The sequence below is a fragment of the Cetorhinus maximus genome, chromosome 8, assembly GCF_964194155.1.
Source record: "Cetorhinus maximus chromosome 8, sCetMax3.hap1.1, whole genome shotgun sequence".
Classification (NCBI taxonomy): domain Eukaryota; kingdom Metazoa; phylum Chordata; class Chondrichthyes; order Lamniformes; family Cetorhinidae; genus Cetorhinus; species Cetorhinus maximus.
Window position 1 is genome coordinate 60746525 of NC_135886.1, and position 22992 is coordinate 60769516.

Sequence of the window (22992 nt, forward strand, 5' to 3'; positions counted from 1 at the left end):
AGATTTTTATTGAATTCAAATTTCACCCTGGTGGGATTCAAACCCCCAGAACATTACCCTGGGTCTCTGGAATGCCAGTCCAGTGACAATAGCACTACGCCACTGCCTCCCTCTGGCTGGGGAAGTCTATTCAGTGCTAGAGCTTGACTTCCCTGTGATGGGGGTCAGACATTCCAATCTCCTCTGATTAATTATTTTCAAAGGGTCTAGGGGTTTTACAGGGTGGTTAGCACTCAGGGGGTGTTAATCCACAGGGGAGTGCTGGACATCTCACTCTTTGGGTGATGGGCCCTGGAGTCATAGGGCTGAGCTGCTCTTGAACAGCCTAGCTGCTGCTGTCCACTTTGGTAACCTGGGGGTTCTGATGTTCAGACCCAGGGACCGTGGGTAAAGTGAGGGTCAGGGGAATGGGGGGGTTTTAAAGGAAGCTGTGCGCTTTCGGGGATTCTGGGACAGGGTCCGGTTGAGGCGCTAGCACAACTGGAGAGTTCCAGCATTTGTTGCTAGGTGCTTTGGGTTGGCATGGCAACAGGTGGGCAAATGGCTCCAGAACTTGGGCCAGTGTTTCTGGACCAGGACGATACAAAGATGGCCTTCTGGCAGGGGCCTCTCCTGCATCCATACCGGAGAGGGCTACAGAGTTGGAGCTTGGTTGGGGTTTCTGGATCATTTTAAAGGGGGTAGTTAACTCTGGCTTGCAATCTTGCAATTCTGCATGATGGTGGGTGAGCATGGGGGCCAATCTGGTCGGGGTCCCTCTGCTGGACAATTTGGGGGGTGGGGGGGGGTGGTGTGGTAGACTTCATATCTTTTTGGACATTACTGCCCTCTGATGGGTGGTCAGCTCTTGCTGTACCTGCTGGTGGCTTTTCAACTAAGTGAGGCATCACCCTCTCTCTTTCTGGGTCAGTTTGGGAATCTTTCTGGTCCACATTTAAATTTGCCATACAGCCACAGGCCAAACCAATCAATGGCCTCCTGGCTGGGACCTTTGGCTTGGGTGTGGGTGCTCTCCTAACTTGTACCATGTCCCTTGAAATCCTTCTGCCCTCATGTGGAGGTGCAGTTCCAGCTACACTGTCTTCTGTCTTTTCAACGGGGGGAAGCATCTCACGCTATCTGCTCATTGGTTTGGGAACTCCTTTTTTCCCTATTTAATGTTGGAAAGAAGGTTCCTGCCAGTCATGCTTCAGTCAAGTTCTCACCATTTTCTTTTCCAGGCTGAATAACCGGCCTTCCTTCAGGTTTTTCGGCAACATGGGGCATCTCCCTCACTATTCCTCTCCCTACTCTAGTGCTTCCCTTGTCCCTATTTAATCTTGGGATATTTGGGGAGTGGATTTCAGATTCTAGGGGCCTTCTCTAGACCTCTTCTAATTCTACTGGCCTGGCTTTGACCTTGCTACCTTCGAGCAGCACTCGCTCGAGGTCTATGCGTGCTATCTTACCCTTTTGGGCCTCAAGACTTCTCCAGCTTTCTGCCCTTCTGCAGATTTTGGCTGGCTGATGTTGGCCTCTTTTCGTTTGTTGGCTAGCACCTGGCTGCCAGTCAAATCATCCCCAAGGAGGAAATTGTTTCCTGCTAATGGTGGTTCTGGGCCAATTCCTACTGTAACAGGGCCTGAAACAAGGTCACACTCCAGGTGGACCTTATGGTGGGATCCTCCTCCCACTCCACTGATTAGTGCTTGGCCTTCAGGGAGAACTCAGGGGGTAGGTTTAAATTTCCCTCCAACATTAAGGACTGAGTGGCCCCTGTGTCCCGAAGCAGTACCAGGGACTTGCTCGCATTTTGGGACGTGTAGGGGGGCACTGTTCCTGAATGGACAAAACTCCGTAAATTCTCTGGGACTTTGACTCAGACACACAGAGTGCCATGCCCTCCACAGGGTAAGTTTCTATAGCGAGGAGCTCTGCCTGCTCTGCTGCACCCCCCCATTGGGGGACTACTCATGTGCAGCCCTACTAGACCAAATGGCTTGGCTCACAATCTCCAGCATGCGGGTCTGGAATGGCCTATTTTGTTGCAGGAAGACTACACCAGCCACCGGGAATTCTCCTTTCGGGCTGCCTGGGAGTTTCTCCCACTCTCTTTTGTGTTTTATTTTCTGGGTGGGGGGGCCTTTCCTCTCTAGATCACCGTGCTTCTTTTTACAATGCTCAGGAGTATAGTTTGTAAAGGGTCTGCCTGATTTTCCAGGCCTATGGGTGAAGTTATAGCTGTCTGATGTGACAGCTGCACCCTGGGCTGTAGGATTCTCTGCTCCTCGAGGTGCATTTGCAGGTTGGAGGGGAGGCAGCTTTTGAATTTCTCCAACAGAACTAGATCACGCAGCCCCTTGTACGGTCATGGGATTTTTAGGAATCTTATCCATTGGCCAAACGTGATTTGTTTCAGCCATTCAACTCGATGCAGTTTGTGTGGGCTTCTTATGAGCGTTCCGGAATTGTTAGCGGTAAGCCTCCGGGTCTAACTCGTAGGCAGTTAGGATGGCAACCTTCGTCTGCTCATAATTCAGGGGCACCTCAGAAAGCAGCATGGAGTAGACCTATTGGGCTCTCCCTGGCAGCTGCCCTAGAATTAAAAATGTCCAGATCTCTGAGAGCCATTTTAGCTGTTCTGCTATTTGCTCAAAGGTGATAAAAAGTGACTCCACATCACTCTCTTCAAACTGGGAAGAAATCTCACGTACTTGAGGGCCTCAGAGAGCGGCTCCAGGCTATGGGGATAGGGGATGCTGCTGGCTAGAGAGAGAATTTCCCCTGCAGCTTCCAATTGCCTGGCCTCTCTCTCCCTTCGAGCTGCTAGCTCCAGTTCCAATTTTTGGAGCTGGAATTCTCTTTCCCTTTCCTGTTCCTTTGCTCTCTTTCCCTCTTTCCCTTTCTCTCTCTCTTTCCCTCTCCTGAAATACTAGCTGCAATTTAATCTTTTCCAGCTGGAAATCGGCTAGGGGAGGGGATTCGGAGTCGTGATTGAGCTCTTCATCTGACTGCTCTACTGGTAACATCAGATCCAGACCTTCCACCAACATCAGGATTAGTTCCTTTCTTTTGGAATTGCTGGGCAATTTGAATTGTATCTCCCGAGCTGCAGCTTTTAATTGATCTGCCCAAAGGGTCTCCAAAATTTCCCTGTTTAAATTCTCTTGCTGAATAAACATTTGGGGCATCAAACATTGCCATTTTCTTCGTGTTAGGACAAGGGATTTGCTGTTGTAACTTACTTGTCTTAAAATTAATTTCAGCCACTGAGTTTCCCTCTTTTGGTTTCCAATTGGCTCTTTTACCTCTAATTTGGCTCGTCTCTTAACCTGGACTCTGGTCAAATTCAAATTGAATGAGTCTCAGATATGAGCTCCCAATTTCTGTAATGGTCAGGAGGGGGGTTAATTTAGAACAGCCCGGATTTCTCCACTCACTTCTTATTTTTATTGAGGTCTCTGCCCTGAACCACTTTCTCTCCCTTATCTCTCTTTTATTGTATGACTGCAAAAAGTGGCAGACGTTGCAAAACCCCCTTCTCAAGTTTTGTGTGTGTGTGTGTAAAAGTCCGTAAACATAAAGGGGGAAATCAAAAATGAAAAACGCTTTTCCAAGTGGTGGCATATGTTTTTTAAAATTCATTCATGGGATGTGGGCGTCACTGGCTAGGCCAGCATTTATCGCCCATCCCTAATTGACCTTGTTCAGAGGGTAGTTAAGAGTCAACAACATTGCTGTGAATCTGGAGTCACATGTAGGCCAGACCAGGTAATAACAGCAGATTTCCTTCCCCAAAGGGCATCAGTGAACCAGATGCGTTTTTTCAACAATCAACAATTGTTTCATGGTCATCATCAGACTTTTAATTCCAGATTTTTTAAAAATTAAATTTAAATTTCACCATCTTTTGTGGTGAGATTCAAACCCAGGTTCCCAGAACATTACCCTGGGTCTCTGCAATACCAGTACAGTGGCTCAACCCTTCAGTTTTCAAGTGATCCAATCTTCTATTAATAACCCCACAGCAAACTCGAGATGAGGTAAAATAAAAAGTTTGGTTTATTTTACACACACACACAAAACTTGAGAAGGGGGTTTTGCAATGTACTTTTTGCAGTCATATAATAAAAGAGGGATAAGGGAGAGAAAGTGGTTCAGGGCAGAGACCTAAATAAAAATAAGAATAATGGTTTCACGTGAGTCCAGAATAAAAGACCAATGAGGAATTATTTCGCAGAGTTCGGCTGGCTGAAGACCAGTGGTGTAAGATTCACTTTTCCGGTGGTGTTGATGTCCAAGATGAAGTAGGCACGCAGAGATTGAGTCAGTTCTGTAGGCAATAGTACAAAATCTTCTCAACAGAGCCAGGTTAGATGGGGGCCATTTGTCCAACCTGGCCAGAGCTTGCTTCTTCATGGCCTGCCCATCAGATGTTAAACAGTAGACTCCGAAAGCTATGTAACTGAAGCAATTAAAACAGCTCAAGTCTTGGTCATGTGACGGGTGGTTTCAGGTTGAGCTATTCAGCTAACCCATTGTGTTTGGAGCAAGTAAGTGTAGAACCGTTAGCACAACATTGGAGATGAGTCACAAATAGCTTCGCCTTTGTCCATAGCTAGCTGGTGCAGTTGTCTTGTCTACTGTCCATTGTGTTGGCTTGGCTGGAATATTTCTACAATGCCAGGAGTGTTAAATTCCAGGGGTTTAATGTGTTAGCCTTTGTCCATGTTCAAACTGCTCAGAACGTTCAAGAACTACCATCATCTGGTCAGCACCGGCCATTTTATCAGTCCAACCATTTGTCAGTTTTAACGAAAAAAACAGAATAATAATTTTATAAAGTAGCCAGGAAGATATAGACATATATATATTTATTTACCTTCTGGATGGGACACCTATATCCAACATGGAGCAACTTACCCTTAGGGACTCCTTATTTACTCCATCCAAACCCTTCATTTTGAGCAAAGCTAGTTGACCCTTAACCTTCTCCGCTTTAAAGAGAATAGCCACAGTTTCTGTAGCCTCTTCAAGTAACTAGAGCTTCTTATAACTTTCTAGTAATTATCCTCGCACAACCTCTAAGGCCTTGACATCCTCCTTAAAGTATGATTCCCAGACTTGAATGCAATATTCCAACTGTGACCTAGTCAGGATTTCTAAAGGTTTAGCATGACTTCCTTGCTTTTATACTCACTGTGTCTATAAATAATGCTAATAATCCATAGCCCTTTTTCAAAAAGCAGACTTTTCAGTTCTTCCACCACCTTCATCAACACGTGTAGGTACATCTCAGCTCTCTGGAAGATTGTGGCCAGAGCCTTGCAATTTCCATTCTTTCTTCCCAACCAAGGATGCATTCCATCCAGGCAAGGTGACTTTTCTAATTTGAGCCCTTTTGGGTATCTAATCTTTATTTTTATCCTATACAATATTATTACTTCCTCCTCCTTTACTGTAACACTGGCAGCAACATCTTCCCTAGTGAAGACAGATCCAAAGTACTCATTTGTATCACAGGCATGCCCTTCCACAAGAGGATCGCTTTCGTTCAGAATTGGCCCAACTCTTTGGTAATCTTTGATCAATGCGGTCCGCAAACTCGCTTATCACTATTAAGTTATTAACCTGTTCCCTGCAGACACCCCCTTACCCATCATGGCCTCCAATCCTCACAATCACTCCCTCCCTCGCCCCCTCCACTCTCTGTTTCTCCATTCCCCTCACCCAATCACACACTCAACCACTCAAACCTCCACTCTCAAGACCCACATCCCTTCCATCTTCAATATTCCCCCTCACCTTCCTGACCCACTCAGTCCCTCAGCCAAACCCGCATCCCCACCTGCTCAGTCTGCCTCTATGCCTCACTCTGAGACCAGGTGTCAATTCAGTTTCTTAAAGAATTGATTACTCCTTTTATGGGCGATAGTGGGGGGTGGGGGGATGGGTGTGGGAAGTGTTGTCTCAAAGATCAGCTCACATTCCGAGGAGGAATGTGAAGGTGTTAGAGGTGGTGCAGAAAAAGTCATGGGAATGGTTCGAAGGCTAAGAAACATGATTTACATGGATAGATTGGAGAAGCTGTGACTCTTCTCCTTAGATAAGAAAAAGTTGAGAGGAGATTTGATAAAGGTGTTCAAAATCATGAGGGGCCTGGACAGAGTAGGTATGAAGAAACTTGCCCCATTAGTGGAAGGATCAAGAACCAGCAGACACAGGGAAAGATGGTGGCATAGTGGTAATGTCAGTGACCTACTCATCCAGAAGCCCAGACTAATGGTCCAAGGTTGTAGGTTCAAATCCCACCAAGGCAGCTGATGGAATTTAAATTCAATTAATAAATCTGAAATATAAAGCTAGTCTCAGTAATGGTGACTATCATTGATTGCTATAAAAACCCATCTCATTCACCTTTAGGAAAGGAAATCTGCCATCCTTGTCTGGTCTATATGTACCTACAGCAATGTGGTTGACTTTTCACTGCCCTCTGAAATGACCTAACAAGTTACTCAGTTCAAGGGAAATGAGGGGTAGGCAACATCCCAGTAAGTATATGTTTAAAAAACACAGATTTAAGTTGGTGGGCAAGAGAACCAACAGGAACATGAGGAAAGGTTTTCTTACAGAGTAAGTGGTTAGGATCTGGAATACACTGCCTTAGAGTGTGGTGCAGACAGATTCAATCATGGACTTTTAAAGAATATTGGACAATTATCAGAAGAGAAAAATATTGCAGGGTATGAGGAAAAGGGAGGGGAGCAGGACTTGGTGAGTTGCTCTTGCAGAAAGCCAGTGCAGACATGATGGGCTGAATGGGCTCCTTCTGTGCTGTAACCATTCCATGATTCTGAGCCCTGAGCCATTGATACCTAGGGCCTGGGGCCAGGATTTTACAGCCCCTCCCGCCCGACAGGGTATTACAGTCCCGCTGAACTGAATGGAGGTTTAAATGGCTCACTGCATCCACCAGGGGGAGACACGCCGTGGCCGGGCCATAAAATCCTGGCCTGGGTCCAAATTGTTACTCGCCAATGAGGAAAATGCATAGAAATTTAATTGAAGCAACACACGCTGCTCCTGAGCTGGACCTGTGACTGCTGTTAACAAGAATTTACACTGAGCAAGCTCTTCAATTTCTAAAATATTCCTTTTCCATCTCTGTTCACAGCAGTAGAATTGAAGATGAAGATGATGATGAGGTTGGGGTGAACAAGACATGGGTTCTGGCTCCAAAATCTCAAGAAGCAGATGCAACACACATTCTGAACTCACTGCTGAGTGGGTATGACAACAAACTGCGGCCAGATGTTGGAAGTAAGTGAGAGATTTGTTAGAACTGATTATCAGGCAGACTCACCCAGCTCTCATCATATGTGTAGTGCAGAGAGATAAGGAGCAGCATTCATACTGCGAGACTGGTAGTCCTGGGATCATCTAACCCTTTCTTTGACTGCATTTAGATTGTGTCCACTTCTAGTCTAAGCAAGGAAAGAATGCAATGGACAAGAGATAGAGTGCATTGACAAAGCAGGGGCAACTTCAAGCTGTGAAGAGAGGAATAAAAAGTTAGGCCTTTTTTTTTACTGAAACTAGTTAAGGGCCAAACTGAGAGAGATCATCCAAACTATGGAGAATTATGATCAGGTGAGAACATATTATCATTGGCCGGTAAAACATTAATGATTGGAAACAAGTTACACATTATCACAACAAATAATTAAAAAGGAAATTAAAATAAATTTACTTCACACTGAGGGTGATTAGGATGTAGCATTCTTTTTGACAAACAGCTCTTTAAGGCGAGTCTATTAATTATTTCTTAAAACAATTAGGTAGTCATGTGAAAAAGAGGAATATTGAATGACGTGAGAGGTGAGGAGAGTGCGATTAGACTGGGTGACATCTTAAAGGGCGAGGGAGTGAGCAGGAGTGTGGGATTAGATTGGATGGGATGTTAAAGGGTACATAGGAACATAGGATTTAGGAACAGGAGTAGACCATTTGGCGAATTTGGCATTCAATAAGATCATGGCTGATTTGAGTGTGGCCTCAACTCCACTTTCCTGTTTCCCTTGACTCGCTTCTATATCAAAAATCCATATAACTCTACCTTGAAAATATTCACTGACCCAGTCTCCACTGCTTTCTGGGAAAGAGAATTCCATAGAATAATGACCCTCTGAGATAAAACATTTTTCCTCATCTCCACTGTATTTTTAAACGGTGTTTTAAACGAGACTAGTTCTAGTCTCCCACAAGAGGAAACATCCTCCCGGTATCCACCCTATCAAGTTCCCTCAGGATCTTATATGTTTCAATGAGATCACCTCTCATTCTTCCAAACTCCAATGGGCATAGGCCCAACCTGTTCAACCTTTCTTCATAAGATAACCCTTTATCCCAGGGATGAATCGAGTGAACCTTCCCTGAACTGCTTCTAACTCAATTTTGTCTTCTGTTAATTAAGGAGACCAAAACTGTAGATAGTACTCCAGATGTAGTCTCACCAAGGCCCTGTACAGCTGCAGTAAAACTTCCCAACTTTTATATTCCATTCCCCTTGCAATAAACACCAACATTCCATTCACCTTCCTAATCTCTTGCTGCACCTGCAAACTAACTTGTTGTGATTCATGTACCAGGACACCCAGATCCCTCTGTACCTCAGAGTTCTGCAGCCTCTCTCCATTTAAATAATATGCTGCTTTTCTATTCTCCCTGCAAAAGTGGACTAGTTCATATTTACCCACATTTACTCTATTTGCCAGATATTTGGCCACCCTCTTAACCTGTCTATATCCCTTTGTAGGCTATTTTCCTCCTTTTGACAACTTACTTTCCTACCTATCTTGGTGTCACCTGCAAATTTAGCTACCATAAATGTAATCGCTTCATCCAAGTGATTGATGCAGATTGTAAATAGTTGAGACACTGGCATTGATCCCTGTGGCTCCGCCAGTTATAGCTTGCCGGCCCGGAAAAGACCCATTTATCCTGGCTCTCAGCTTCCTCTTAGCTAACCAATCTTTCTCCATACCGATATTTTACCCACTACACCATGAGTTCTTAAGCTGCGTAGTAACCTTTGATGTGGCATCTGATCAAATGGCCTTTTGGAAATCCAAGTACACAACAACTACAGGTTCCCCTTTATCCACCTTGTTTGTTATTTACTCAAGAAACTCTAACAGATTAGTTAAACTTGATTTCCCTTTCACAAAGCCATGTTTACTCTGCCTGATCCTATTATGATTTTTATTTATCTTTCTATAACCTCCTTAATGGATTCTAGCACTTTCCATATGACAGATGCTAGGCTAACTAGCCTACAATTTCTTGCTTTCTGTCTCCCTCATTTCTTGAATAAAGGTGTTACATTTGCTATTTTCCAATCTGCTGGGACCCTTCCAGAATCTAAGGAATTTTGGAAGATTGTAACCAGTGTCTCCACTATCACCGCAGCCACTTCTTTTAAGACCCTAGGATGCAGGCCATCTGGTCTTGGGGACTTTTTAGTCTTTAGGTCTAATAGTTTTCCCAGGGACTTTTCCTTGGTGATGGTGATTGTTTTAAATTCCTCCCTCTCGTCCACTTTCTGATTTTCAAGTATCTTTGGGGAGTTTTCTGAAAACTCTACAACGAAGACAGATGCAAAATACCTGTTCAATACCTCGGCCATTTCCTTGTTTCCATTATGAATTTCCCAGACCCACTCTCTAGGAGGACCAACACTAGCTTTAGTTACTCTTGTCCTAGTTAAGTACTTGTAGAAATTCTTACTATCCATTTTTGTATTACTAGCTAGCTTTCTCTCATACTCTACTTTCTCCCTCTTTATTTTTTAGTCATTCTTTGCTGGTTCTTAAAACTTGACCAATCTTCTGACCTACCAATAATCTTTACAGATTTGTACAGTGTTTCTTTTAATTTGTTACTATCCTTAACTTCTTTATTTAGCCACGGATGATACATCCTTCTCAAAGAGTCTTTCTTTCTCACTGGGATAAATCTTTGCTGAGTTATTAAATATCTCTTCAAAAGTCTGCCACTGCATCTCTACTGTCCTACCTTTTAATCTAGTTTCGCAGTTCACTTTAGCCAGCTCTGTTTTCAACTTCATGTTTAAAACAATAGTTTTAAACTGACATTTCCCCATTTAAACTGAACATGAAATTCTATTATAGTGCCATCGCTATTGCCAAGTGGCTTTTTTTAACCATGAGGTTATTGATTAAGCCTGTCTCATTGCTCATTACCAGGTCTAGGATAGCCTGCTCCCTGGCCGGCTCTAGGACATACTGCTCTAAGAAATTGTCCCAAATACACTCAATGAACTCATTCTCCAGGCTACCTTTGCCAATCTGATTCACGCAATCTACATGTAGATTAATGTCACCCATGGTTATTGTGGTAGCTTTCTTACACACCCCATTGACTACTTCCTGTATACTCTGTCCTACAGACTACTCCCACAAGTGACCTCTTACATTTCCTATTTCTTCCCAATCCAATTCTACATTTTGCTCTTTCGAATGATGGTCATTCTCTCTCACTACTGTACTAATTACACCCTTAACTAACAGAGCTAACCCACAACCTTTTCCTACCTTCCTATCTTTTCAAAATGTCAAATACCCTTCTAAATTCAACTCCCAGCCTTGGTCACCTTGCAACCATGTCTTTGTAATGACTATCAGTTCATACACATTGTTACAATCCCAGCTGATGTTAAGACTGAACAAGTAAGATCCTAGAGTGAAACCTGGCTTGATACATCCTAACTCTTTTTTAGAAACATGGAGGAAAGTTACTGAACAAATTCACAGGAGTCTGCTGATGAACTTTTAACACAAAGAATAAGATATGTATTAAACAAGAAAATTGATCTATATTACACCAAACAAACAGGTCAGAAAGATCTCAATTTGAAGTGTCTCCTTGTATTTGTATTCACAGTATTCCTTTACCCCAGCAATCTCTTTACAGATATATAAACCAGTGAAGAGTTACCATGAGTTTGACACAAAGGCTTCTCGCTAGCGACTGGCATAGTTGCAAACGGTTTTCTTCTGGAGGATTCCTGAGCATTCACTTGATGCTCTTCATCTAACTCATATCTCTCTCTAAAACATCCAAAAGCTGCACTCCAAGCTCACTGTTTCCTCAGCTGCAGAGAAAACAAAATGAGTTCCTTAAACTCAGTCTTCCAGTAGATCTTCTGTTAAACTGATTGCTTTACTGAGTTCTCAAACTGACTATTCAGTCAGCTACTATCCCCAAGAGCCTATTTTAGTCTTTCTTATCAGAGAGTTTAGAATTCCTGCCCTCTCTCTCTGACACACACTGAACTTTTTCCTTTTTCTGTCTTTTCTCTGTGTCTGTGTCACTTGACCACTATTGCGAGGCAACAATAAAGTTTTTTCTACTTTATGGGGAAAAAAAAACACAACCACTAAACATTTAGCCTCTTTTAACCCATCTCGTTAACTCCAGGGGTTGTAAAACCTCATTAAAAATGTATATATACAAACAAAGCCAAAAGACCTAACCTTTTAGTTCGGAGTCAATCCAGATTCCCAAGCACCAAAACTCACAAACAACCTAAATGAAACTGAAACCATTTTCCCTTCTTAACACATACATATTGTTATGAACAATGTATAATTTTTAAATTGAATATATATTTCTATCTGTGCTAACAATTCATCTATTTTGTTATGAATGCTGCACCCATTCAGATACAGAGCCTTTAACTCTGTCTCTTTACCATTTTTTGCAATCTCTGGCCTTATCTGCTGGAACACCTTTAGTTTGTACTCTCTGACCCTTTCATCTGGTTATCAGTAGCCAAATTACTACCCTCTCTATTACATCATTGTTTCCCTTTGATTTACTTCATTTCCTCTCATATTTTGTTTAAAGCCTCTCTACCACCCTAATTATATATGACTCATCAGAACACTGGTCCCAGCATGGTTCAGGTGAAGACCATCCCAGTGGTACAGCTCCCACTTTCCCCAGTACTGGTGCCAGTGCCCCATGAATCAAAACCCATTTCTCCCACATCAGTCTTTGAGCCATGCATTCATCTCTCTAATCTCATTTGCCCAACACCAATTTGTTCCTGGTTCAGTAATAATCCAGGGATTATTACCTTCGAGATTCTGCTTTTCAATTTAGCCCCTAGCTATTCATAATCCCTAAACACAATCTCTTTTCTAGTTCTACCAATGTCAATGGTACCAACCTGGATGATGGCAATTATCTTCCCCCCTCCCTTCACCCACAGCAAGTTTTGCACCAGCCCCGAGTGGATGTTGCAAACCCTGGCACCGGGCAGGCAACACAGCTGTCTCGATTCCTGCTCTTGGCTGCAGAGAACAGTGTCTATCCCCTTGACTATACTGTCCCCAGCTATCACTACATTCCTATTTACTCCTCCCCCACTGGAATGGCTTCCTGTACCACAGTGCCATAGTCAGTTTGCTCATCCACCTTGCAGACCCTGCTCTCATCCTTACAGGCTGCAATAACCTTGAACCTGTTGGACAATTACAAGGACTGAGGCTCCTCCCCTCCCATCTTCTTGATCTCATTACTTGCCTGACTCACACTCACACCCTCCTGTTCCTGGCCACTGACCAAATGAGATGACCTTATCCTAAGAAGTTTGACTACCTTCTGGAACAAAGTGTCCAGGTAACTTTCCCCCTCCCTGATGCATCGCAGTGTCTGCAGCTCGGCCTCCAGCTCAATGACCCTGAGCCGAAGCTCCTCCAGCCGCAGACACTTATTGCTGACATGTATGCCCTGGATCACACTGGTGTCTAGGAACCCACATTCTACAGGTGCAATGCATCGCCTGCCCTGCCACCTTTATCATGTGTTAATTAATTTATTTTTCCTTAATTTATAATTAATAAACCTAACTCTCAATAAGCTTTGCTACTGCTAGTAAACCTCACTGTTATTAATAAAACCTTACAACTATTAATAAATTACCCAATTTCTAAAAGATAAATGAGCAAAATACTCAGCAACCAATCACTTACCTGTTACCCTTTGATGTTACACTTTGATTTTCTCAGAATGCAGCCAGTCCACACATGCAGCTCACTACTTTTCAACTCTCACTGGGTCTGCTCTCAGGGTAAGGAGAGTGAGAGACATTTAGTATCAATTTAGACGGTTCACATAGAGAAAAGTGATGCAAGAGGGAGAGCATAACCAGCAAGAATTCAAAAGCAATGAGACAAGTCTGTGGACCAACCACGTTCTGATGGACTGAATTCTCCCTTTCCTTGATTCTACTATTAACCCCAGTGAATTACGATTGTTTCTGTGATCAGCTGCCAATTTAAGCACCATATCTTAATGGGAGAAGCAAATGAACTCCTAATTGTTCTGCACTGATTGTTCTGTATTGCATTGTTCTGCTCTGCCACAGTTTATTCTCAGTGGCATCTAAGTCCTGTTGCTCTCAATTTCTGCCATTTGGGAGATTTCTGCCAGGGATTGCCTCACGGGTTCTCCCAATCAGTTGCCGTGACTTTGATAGACACATGGAAATGGTTTGCGGTGAAGTTACCGAGAGCGATCAAGAGATCCAGCAAGGAAATTCTCTGGATTTCCCTGAGCAGCATTTAAAACTTCCAACAGGAACTGGAAGTCTGGCGGAAGAGAGTCCATCTGGTGTCCTAGTCAACATTTAGCCCTCAATTAGCATCATTAAGAACAGATTTATTAATCATTATCTCATAGATACTTGTGGGATTTTGCTTGTCAAATTGATTGAAGAGTTTCTTATATTACAACAGAGGATGCACTTCCAAAATATTGGCTGTAAGCACTTAGTACCTTCCGGAGGTGTGAAGGGTGCTACAGAAATGCAAGTCTTGTTCTCTCTTTTTCTTTCTTTGTCTCTTTATTAGTTTCTTTCTTTCTAAAGAGTATGTACGTAGCTATCCCAGGGAAACATTCTCGCTGACTGTGAGTTCTTGGGAATAAATAGTAAGATTCAGTGAGAAGCATTGCTGCATATTCTGTTAAAACATGTATTCCTCTATTCTCCTTCCAGACTCCCTCTCCTGGTACATGTGTATGGTAGCCATAGTAGATAAAATCCATAGCACAATTTTGAATACACTACATCCCTCACCTTCTTAGTAAATGAGAGGCACATCATGTTTCAATGATTTGTTTCCAAAAGCATAAACAATAAATTTAAGCATAATATAAACATTATACTTCACCACCAATACTCTTGTATATTCTAACTTTTCTATTAAATTAACAATGCCCTCAGTTATATACAATGAAAACAGTGTTTCGGATGGGGAGAAGTGGTGGGTTATTTTCCCTCTTGGCCCACCTCTTGGTTGACCACAACAAGGTTCTTTGAGAAGGATTTTTTTTTTAACCCTTTTGAGTGCTGTGACTTTAAAGAACAGACATGAACCGGCTTTCTTGTAAGTTTAAATCAAAAGAAAGGATAAACACTTATTTCCACAAAGCCCAAATTTAAACACAACAAAACACTCAATCCCCAAACACCCGGATGCGTACTCACACAAGAATAGACCCTTTCTAGAGATTTAACGTGCAGTTAGATTATGAACAGAGTAATGGGAAACAAGTCACTTATGTTTAACCAGCCCTTTAAGATGGAGGTTGAAAAGTATTGCAGGACTCCTGAAGGATTCTCTCTTGGCTCCATGGAGACAAATGGAGGTTGGAAGTTTCTAGTTTTTTCAGACAAATTTGTGGCCAGGCTCCTGTAGTGAAGAAATATAGGGGAGGACTTTACCCTCGTCAGATGGGCTCAGTGGGAGTGGGCAGGGGGGTCAGGAGGCTGACCACCGCCCACGATCGGGGCCAGACCGTGATTTCAAGCTGGCGGGCCAATTAAGGCCCATCCAGCGTGAAACTGTGCGGCAGCACTTAGCACATTTTGCACCTGCGGAACCTATTTTCATTTTTAAGTAACAAAAACAAAAATAGCTAGAAAAACTCAGCAGGCCTGACAGGTGTTCTGATGAAGAGTCATACAGACTTGAAATGTTAACTGTATTTCTCTCCGCAGATGCTGTCAGACCTGCTGAGCTTTTCCAACTATTTTTGTTTTTATTTCAGATTTCCAGCATCCGTAGTATTTTGCTTTTATCTTCATTTTTAAGTAACTTCTCAGATGTATTGGGCTGAACAATACGGGGTGTGGTGGTGGTGGGGGGAGGGCAGGTGGCACGCTCCTCCTCCCCACCCCGCCCCCCCAGAAACAATGTCAGTATGATGCTGACATGCTCCACACCAACCTGCCCTGCAGCCATAAAGCAATGCGGGGCAGGCTAATCAAGGCTGAGTGGGATGACCGCCACTCATTGGGAGTGGAAGCCCACTCACTGGAGCTGCTGGCAAATCTGATAGGCTGACAGCCCCATCAGTCCCGGCAGCGCCTGGGACTGCAGAAGGAAATGAAGATCAAGGCCCATGGATCCTTGGAGCCGGTAAGTCCAGAGAGTTGGGCTAGGAGGACTTGGGTAGGTTAGAGAGCAGAGCCAGTTGGGAGTGCCTGGGTTTAAGGGAGAGCATGGGTGGAAGGAAGGGGGTTTCAACCAAGTGGGGGGGGGGGGGGGGGGCATCCTGCGATTGGCACTCAGCAGCTCCCCAAGAGCAACCCCCCTCCACCCTTTCCCTCCCTTTAAAAAAAGTCAGGTTTCCCGCTCCTGCCCTGCTGCCCATGCTTAACATACTATGGCATGAACAGTGTATTATCTGGGTCAACTGGCTTGACGAAAAACCTAACTGACCCTTAATTATTCATTTAAATATGGTGGATGGGCTGCCGATTTCAGCGCCTGCCCATTGCCTGAATTATGGGGGAGAGCTCGGGGATGGGCAGGAAGGTGGTGGTTTGGGCACCCACCCTATTTTACATGCCCCCATAGGGAAACAGTGGGGGCACACAAAATTCAGCCCATTGTCATAAGTTCACTTCATAACATAATCACTTAATTATAGCCTTCTCTTTTGAGTCTAACCCCACTAAGTTTCTCAAGGGCAGTTAGGGATGGGCAATAAAATGCTGGCCTGGACAGCAAAGCCCATGTCCTGTGAATGCATAATAAAAAATGTTAAAACAGGTGTGGTCTCATTTCTCTCATGTTTTTCATCTGAAATGTTGATAACTAACTTGGATTCAGTGCTTGTGGATGCTGTGTTCAGTGCTTTGAAGAATGATATGTTTCATGTGAGGCTTTGTGAACCGCGCTTAGCAGTGATCATTGATCCTTTTGTGTTGGCCACAACAAATAACTGTTGTCATAGGGAGTTGTTTGCTTTCCAACATAACACCACTTTTCAGAAGCACTTCTTTGACTTTAGCGGAGTAGCTCTGAATTTCAGAGTTTTGCTTTGCATTTTCTCTCACTTGATTCTTCTGTTCTCAATCGTGTCTGCATATGTGTTGATCACTAACTTCCTTAGCTACTCCGCAGAGCTATGTACACATAGGATGTGCAAAGATGAATGTTCCTGGAGGCTGTCTAGTAGTAAAGCGAGGAGTCACTCTGTAATTGCGAAGAAAGCGATACAGTTCTTACTTCCACTTGCTGTCAGCTACAGCTGCACATATCGCCTTTTCCAAGGTATGCACACATCTCTTGACTGCCTCATTAGAACTTGGCTAGCAGGGTGTGATTTTCCAAACAGAGAAGCCCAGATAGTTCAAGAATTTATTGAATTCATTGGAATTTCTCAAATGATGAGAAATGATGAACAAAGCAAAAGTCTGATCAAGCTTTGGGATGATTACTTTTGTTGAAGCAGATATAACTATTCCTATAACTGGGAATCTACTGCAGTCATCAATGATAACAAGTAAACATTCCATCGGTGGGCAAGCCTGCAAAACCAACACCAACTTCAATCCATGGTCCAGGAGGCAGTTCAGACATCTTGGGATGGTCGCAAAGATTTGACATTGTGGTTGTTTGACATGGCAAACACTGATTGTCTGTGTTCTACAATGTGATTAATTTCTGGGAATCATACCTTTTCCCGAAGGAGTTGTTTGGTTTTGATAATTCCCTGTGCTATATTGACAACACATTCCCTCAATGATTGTGGAATCATACTGCAGTTGTTGTGTAACACCAGATCAGATGTGGTTGTAACAGTGAGCTCATGTTGAACATTATGAGGACCTTGCAGTGTGTAAGCGATTTTGTTTGTAGATGCTCTCTCAATCATATCTTTCCAGTTTCATAATTCCATAGCCACCATACATAGTTACAATGCCTCATGACTGTTTTGTTGCTATGTTGATGTCAGCTAGTTTTAGCAACTTTGGCACAGCATTTAGGCTTATGTAGTTAGGGTGTTGATTGGCAGTCTTTTCTTTAAGATGAGTCGGACTGACTGTCAGCAACGATGCCATGAAAGATAATCCACTCGGTTGAGCTTATCTGGCTGATGATCAACATGGAACTCTACTCTTGTAGTTTGAGTATCCAACACTCATTTGAGTTTTTCCAGGTAATTCTGTTTTTGTTTTGGATTTCCAGCATCCGCAGTAGCTTTTAGCTTTTTGTTTTTAACTCGTTTGAGTAGGTGGTTTGCCTTGCAGATTGTTGAACAAGCTTACCAGTGGTCTATGATTGAAATAATAACCAAATTCACTTCCATACAAGTAGAGATGAAAGTGTAAGATACCCCATGTGATTCAGGATGCTTCTCTCTCTATGAAGAATGTTGCTCTATGGGTGTTAGTGATCGGCTTGCCATCACATCAATTGATGGCTTCCCTGCCTTTTCTTTTGCACGAGAACTGCACCTAAGCCAAACAGGCTTGCACCATGACTAGCTGCGTGATTTTCTTAGGGTCAAAATAAGCATTTGTACAACTTCTTGCCACCCACTGTTTTATCTGGTATACAGCTTGGCTGTGTGATGCAGTCCACTCCCGCTTGTCAGATTACGTGGTAGGGAACATGGTGGGAGATAGCTTAGTGAAGTCAGGGATGAAGCAACAACAGTACGTAATGAATCCTAGCAGACTCTGGACTTCCTACATACTTGTAGGGTCCACAGCATTTGAGATGGCTTCAACTTTCTGTGGATCAGGGGATACTCCTTCACCAATGAATATATGGCCAAAGGATTTGATTCTGCTTTCATTGAACAAGTACTTGTCTTTGTTCAAGGTTAGGTTACATTCTCTAAGACATTGATGGCATGTATGTAGGCATGTTTCAAGGTCACTCCCAGTAGGATGAGAATATCATCTCACTAATGTTCAGTGTGTTGTAATGGTGATTGGTTACAGAACATGTCCATTAAAGAAGTCTTCATAGTTTTCCGAATGTTAACAGCAAGTCTTTGTTAAGTACTTGCAACTATATACATATATATACTGTAAAGGCATGGAGCTATCTCCATGTCTAAGTCTTAACATATCATTGCTCATGACCCTAGCTCTGGGTCATGTGCCTTCCTACATCACTGCGTGAGCAGTATTGTACTCAGTTCCATAATAACCCTGTATGTGCCAGACCCTTAAACTATACCTCCCCCCAAGTCTTTAGCCCATGAATGAGCTATATGAGTTCACTTCAAGTCTTACATTGTTATAAGTCTTATGCATTTACTTTATTGTTACAACCTTAATGCTATTCCACATTTTTGCCATTACAGCATTAACATTCACAGTATTCATACTACCCCATCTCCCCCCTTCAAATCCTTGAAGTTAGAGGTTCAGGTGGTCTCGTTCACCATTCTGTTGGGAGAATGGCAGGCTCTGCTGGTTCTGGTTCTGGTTCTTACTGTTGGCTTGGAGGTTGGATTGACATTTGGGTATGTTTTCATTCTTTTCTTCCATTGACCCAAATCTGGTTGGTCCAGTTGTTGCAATGATCCATGGTTGCTGCTACCCTTGAGCATTTCTTGTGGGGTGGTGTTCATCTCCTTTGCGCTGCTTTTCCTTCTTCTTTCTACCTGTGGGCCATCTCAATGCCCTCTGTGGCTGAGGAAGAGTATTCCTGTTGTGAGAAGAAGGTTTAGTGGTATGCTCACCTCTGCTTTTTGTTGTCGAAAGTGAAAGATTGGTCCCCTCCAGCATCCCTGGTGGTTGCAGCCTGATAGCTGGAACTTGCAGTGTGTGAATGATGGTTACTATGTCGAGCAGCTGTACTATCATCATAGCTGGAGGTAGAAAGTTCTCAGACTGCTGATCATTCTCTGGTACCACTTGAGCCCTTTGGAATGCCACTGGAAACCACTTTCCATTTGCAAAAACATCCATCAGTTTTTGTTTCCTGTCGCTGAGCTAATTTTGGATCCAAAAATTATTCCTCTTCTGATTTTATTTAAGCCTGAAGCAATGCTGCATCTTAAAAATCTTTTCCTTCAAAGACACCAATTTTGTGACTGATCTGGGCCTTGGGTGAGTCCCAGTGGAGTTGGAAATGAGGAATTTGATTCCTGTGTAACAAACTCAAATACTGACCTCAAGTCAAGCTTGTGAGTAGCAGTTTGGGAACTATAGTTCCCAGTGGGCCTTGGGGCTTCTAGAGGTTCCATGGTAATTTCATAGGCCATAGGTTGGTCTGAGCATTGGGGTCATTCCGGGACCTGGAATGATAATGGGCAAACCTGCTCCATAAAGGGAGAAGAGAGTTTGAAGGTGAAGTCCGAGTCTGAATACTCTTTAGTGTTTGAGCATTCGGAACAGTGCAGTCCTGCTTGGCTAACAACAGTGATTGTCTGGAAGAGATCCAGGACTACGCAGGCATCCCTGTTCAGGAGAGAGAAAGGCTGCTTATGGATGACGTACATCAGCTCATTAATCGGCTTTCCACCATATCTCAGTGGTTCCAGGATCATGTCAATGACTGGAAATTGGATTCCTCCTGCCCCGTAAAGTGGAACGTCTGTCGTTTGAAGCCAGACATCTTTGAGCCAGGGTTCCTTGTCTGGGAGGACTGTCCTGCTGGCTACTGAATCTCATTTAAATCTTGTTATAGACCATTTACCAGAATGTCAACATTCCACAATGAAAAACCATCTCTGACCTCAGCACTACTATGTGTCTTCTGGGCTATCGGTCTTGACCTCGTGAATGACCTTTGGGCTATCTGTGCGGTGTTGGGGTTTTGATTTGCACAGTTTACCAAAGTGTCCCTGTCTGTTACAGAGGAAGCATTGGGCTGTACTCACAAGACACTAATCTCTCCTGTGAGGGTGTTTCACACCGCAGCACTGGCAAGGGTGCTCTGCTGGGGGGGTTCAGACTTGGATTATCCCTGTGTCATTGTGACTTGATAAGCTGGACTGAGGGTTGGCTTTTGCCCCATGGTTTAATCTCACCCTTTAGGATTGTCCTATTTTGCTCATGTAGCTCAGACAGTCTCACTAGCTGGATTATCTTGTCTAGGGTAAGACCATCGTTAGCTTGTGGGAGACCAGAGAGTAAATCGTCCACCATGATTGAGCTCAAGCTTTAACTCTCCATATTCACACCCCTCTGCCATCCTGTAGAGATCATTGATGAAGGAATCGACAGGTTCCCTGGGCAGATGGACTGTATTTTTGAATTTATCTCTTTCCAATATTTTGTTGGATCTCAAGTTGAAATAATGTCAAAGGATTTTAAAACCTCCTCAAATTCAATGGATGATTCATAAATTTCCTGTAGTGCAATTATGTAATCTACATTTGGCCCCATTGAATAAAGATGTGTATTTACTTGTTAGAACCATAGAAAGGTTATAGCACAGAAAGAAGCCATTCAGACCATCGTGTCTGCGCCAGCCAAAAAAAAATTCTAGCTGCCCATTCTAATCCCACCTTCCAGCACCCGGTCCGTAGCCTTGCAGGTTACAGCACTTTATATGCAGAACTAGGTGCCTTTTAAATGAGTTGAGGGTTTCTGCCTCCACCACCAATCCAGGCAGCGAAATCCAGACACCCACCACCCTCGAGGAAAAACTTCTTTACCCAATGTCCCCTCAAATCCTTCTACCAATCACCTTAAATCTGTGCCTGCTGGTAATTGACTCTGCACTAGGGGAAATGGGACATCCCTGTCTCCTCTATCTAGGCCCCACATAATCTTGTACACCTCAATCAGGTCACCCTTCAGCCTCCTCAGTTCCAAGGAAAACAACCCCAGCCTATCCAATCTTCCCTCATAGCTGCAATTTTCACATGCTGGCATTCCTGTAAATCTCTTCTGTACTTTCTCCAGAGCAATTATGTCCTCCCTGAAATACCGTACACAAAATTCCAGCTGTGGCCTAACCAGCGTTTTATACAGTTTCATCATTACATCCCTGCTTTTGTATTCAATACCCCATCTAATAAAGAAAAGCATTCCATATGCTTTCTTTACCACCTTATCCACCTGTCCTGCCACCTTCAAGGACCTGTGGACATGTGCTCCAAGGTCTCTCATTTCTTCTACCCCTCTCAATATTGTCCCATTTTTTGTGTATTCCCCAGCTTTGTTTGATTTCCCCAAATGCATTACCTCACACTTCTCTCGATTGAATTCCATTTTCCACTTCTCCGCCCACTCAGCCAAATCGTTGATATCATCCTGGAGATAACAGCTACCATCTTCACTATCAACTACATAGCCAATTTTTGTGTCATCTGCAAATTTCCCAATCCTGTCTCCCATGTTTAAGTCTATAGCATTAATATATACAAGCAGCAAGGGCCCCAGTGCTGAGCCCCGTGGAACACCTCTGGAAACCGCTTTCCATTTGCAAAAACATCCATCAACCATAACAAAAACAGAAAATGCTGGAAAAACTCAGCAGGTCTAACAGCAGGAACACAGAGTTAACATTTCAAGTCCGTATGACTCTTCTTCAGAGCGATATGGACTCGAAACATTAACTCTGTTTTTTTTTTCTCTTCACAGATGCTGTTAGACCTGCTGAGTTTTTCCAGCATTTTCTGTTTTTGTTTCAGATTTCCAGCATTCGCAGTATTTTGCTTTTATTAACCATTACCTTTTGTTTCCTGTCACTGAGCCAGTTTTAGATCCAAAAATTGTTCATCTTCTGATTTTTTTTTTTAAACCTGAAGCAATGCTGTATCCTAAAAATCTTTTCCTTCAAAGACACCAATTTTGTGACTGACCTGGGCCTTGGGTAAGTCCCTGCGGATTTGGAAATGTGGAATTTGATTCCTGTGTAATGAACTCTGACACTGACCTTAAGTTGAGTTTGTGAGTTGCAGGTTGGGAGCTATAGTTCCCAATGGGCCTCACAGCTTCTGTGCAAGTGCTGGCTGGGAAATGGTCGCATGTGTGCAGTTCGTCTTCTTTTGCCTTTTTGGATTTTCTGTGCATATTCCAGTCGGACAATGGCCACCCATGTGCAGTTGAATTCTTTTACCGGCTTTGGGTCTGGAACTCAGGCTTTTCATGCATGTGCCGGCCAGGAAAGGTCTGCACATCTGCAGTTAGTCTTTCCACATCTTCAGGCGGGGAACCAGCTCTGTGCACGTGCGCAGAAGGGGGAAAAAGGAAGGAACAAAGTGAAACGGTGTGAAACGCGAGGTCAGCCGATCTGAACCGGAGCGCCAATCTTGAGAAGGTGTCCCGGGGGGGGCGGCTGGCAGGGAGAAGGTGCCAAAAGAAGAAGAAGGTCCCAAACCAGAGAGTGGGACAGAAAGAGGCCCCTTAAGAAAGCCCCAGGCAGGGGCAAAGACGAGAATCAGAGATAGATCCCGTTAAGTCAAGATAAATGACAGGAGCAGGGGAAAGGCTGCAAGGTAAAGAAAGAGCTGTGAGGAGCAGACTGGAAGTGAAGTGGGCTTGAGAGAAGCCCAGAATATCTGAGTGGGCAGCCAAAGGATGGTGACTGTGTGCTGTGGGCCCTAAGGGCAACGGAACCCTTTTGGAGCAGTGCAGTTCTGCTTGGCCTGGTCGAAGAGCTGAAATTGTGCTTGGAAGGTGGAGTTTGAGTCTATGTGGAGATCCAGAGGAAAGGAATCTCA

General features: G+C 43.6%; 1 protein-coding gene across 2 annotated transcripts in view; it reads left to right on the plus strand.

The window, feature by feature from the left end:
- LOC144683285 (gamma-aminobutyric acid receptor subunit gamma-4-like) overlaps positions 1-22992 on the plus strand; it is a 354953-nt gene that overhangs the window by 94908 nt on the left and 237053 nt on the right. For both annotated transcript variants that reach the window (XM_078546230.1, XM_078546231.1), the window contains exon 2: positions 7154-7299. In XM_078546230.1, the coding sequence (XP_078402356.1) occupies positions 7154-7299 (146 nt within the window). The remainder of the gene's footprint in view (positions 1-7153; positions 7300-22992) is intronic.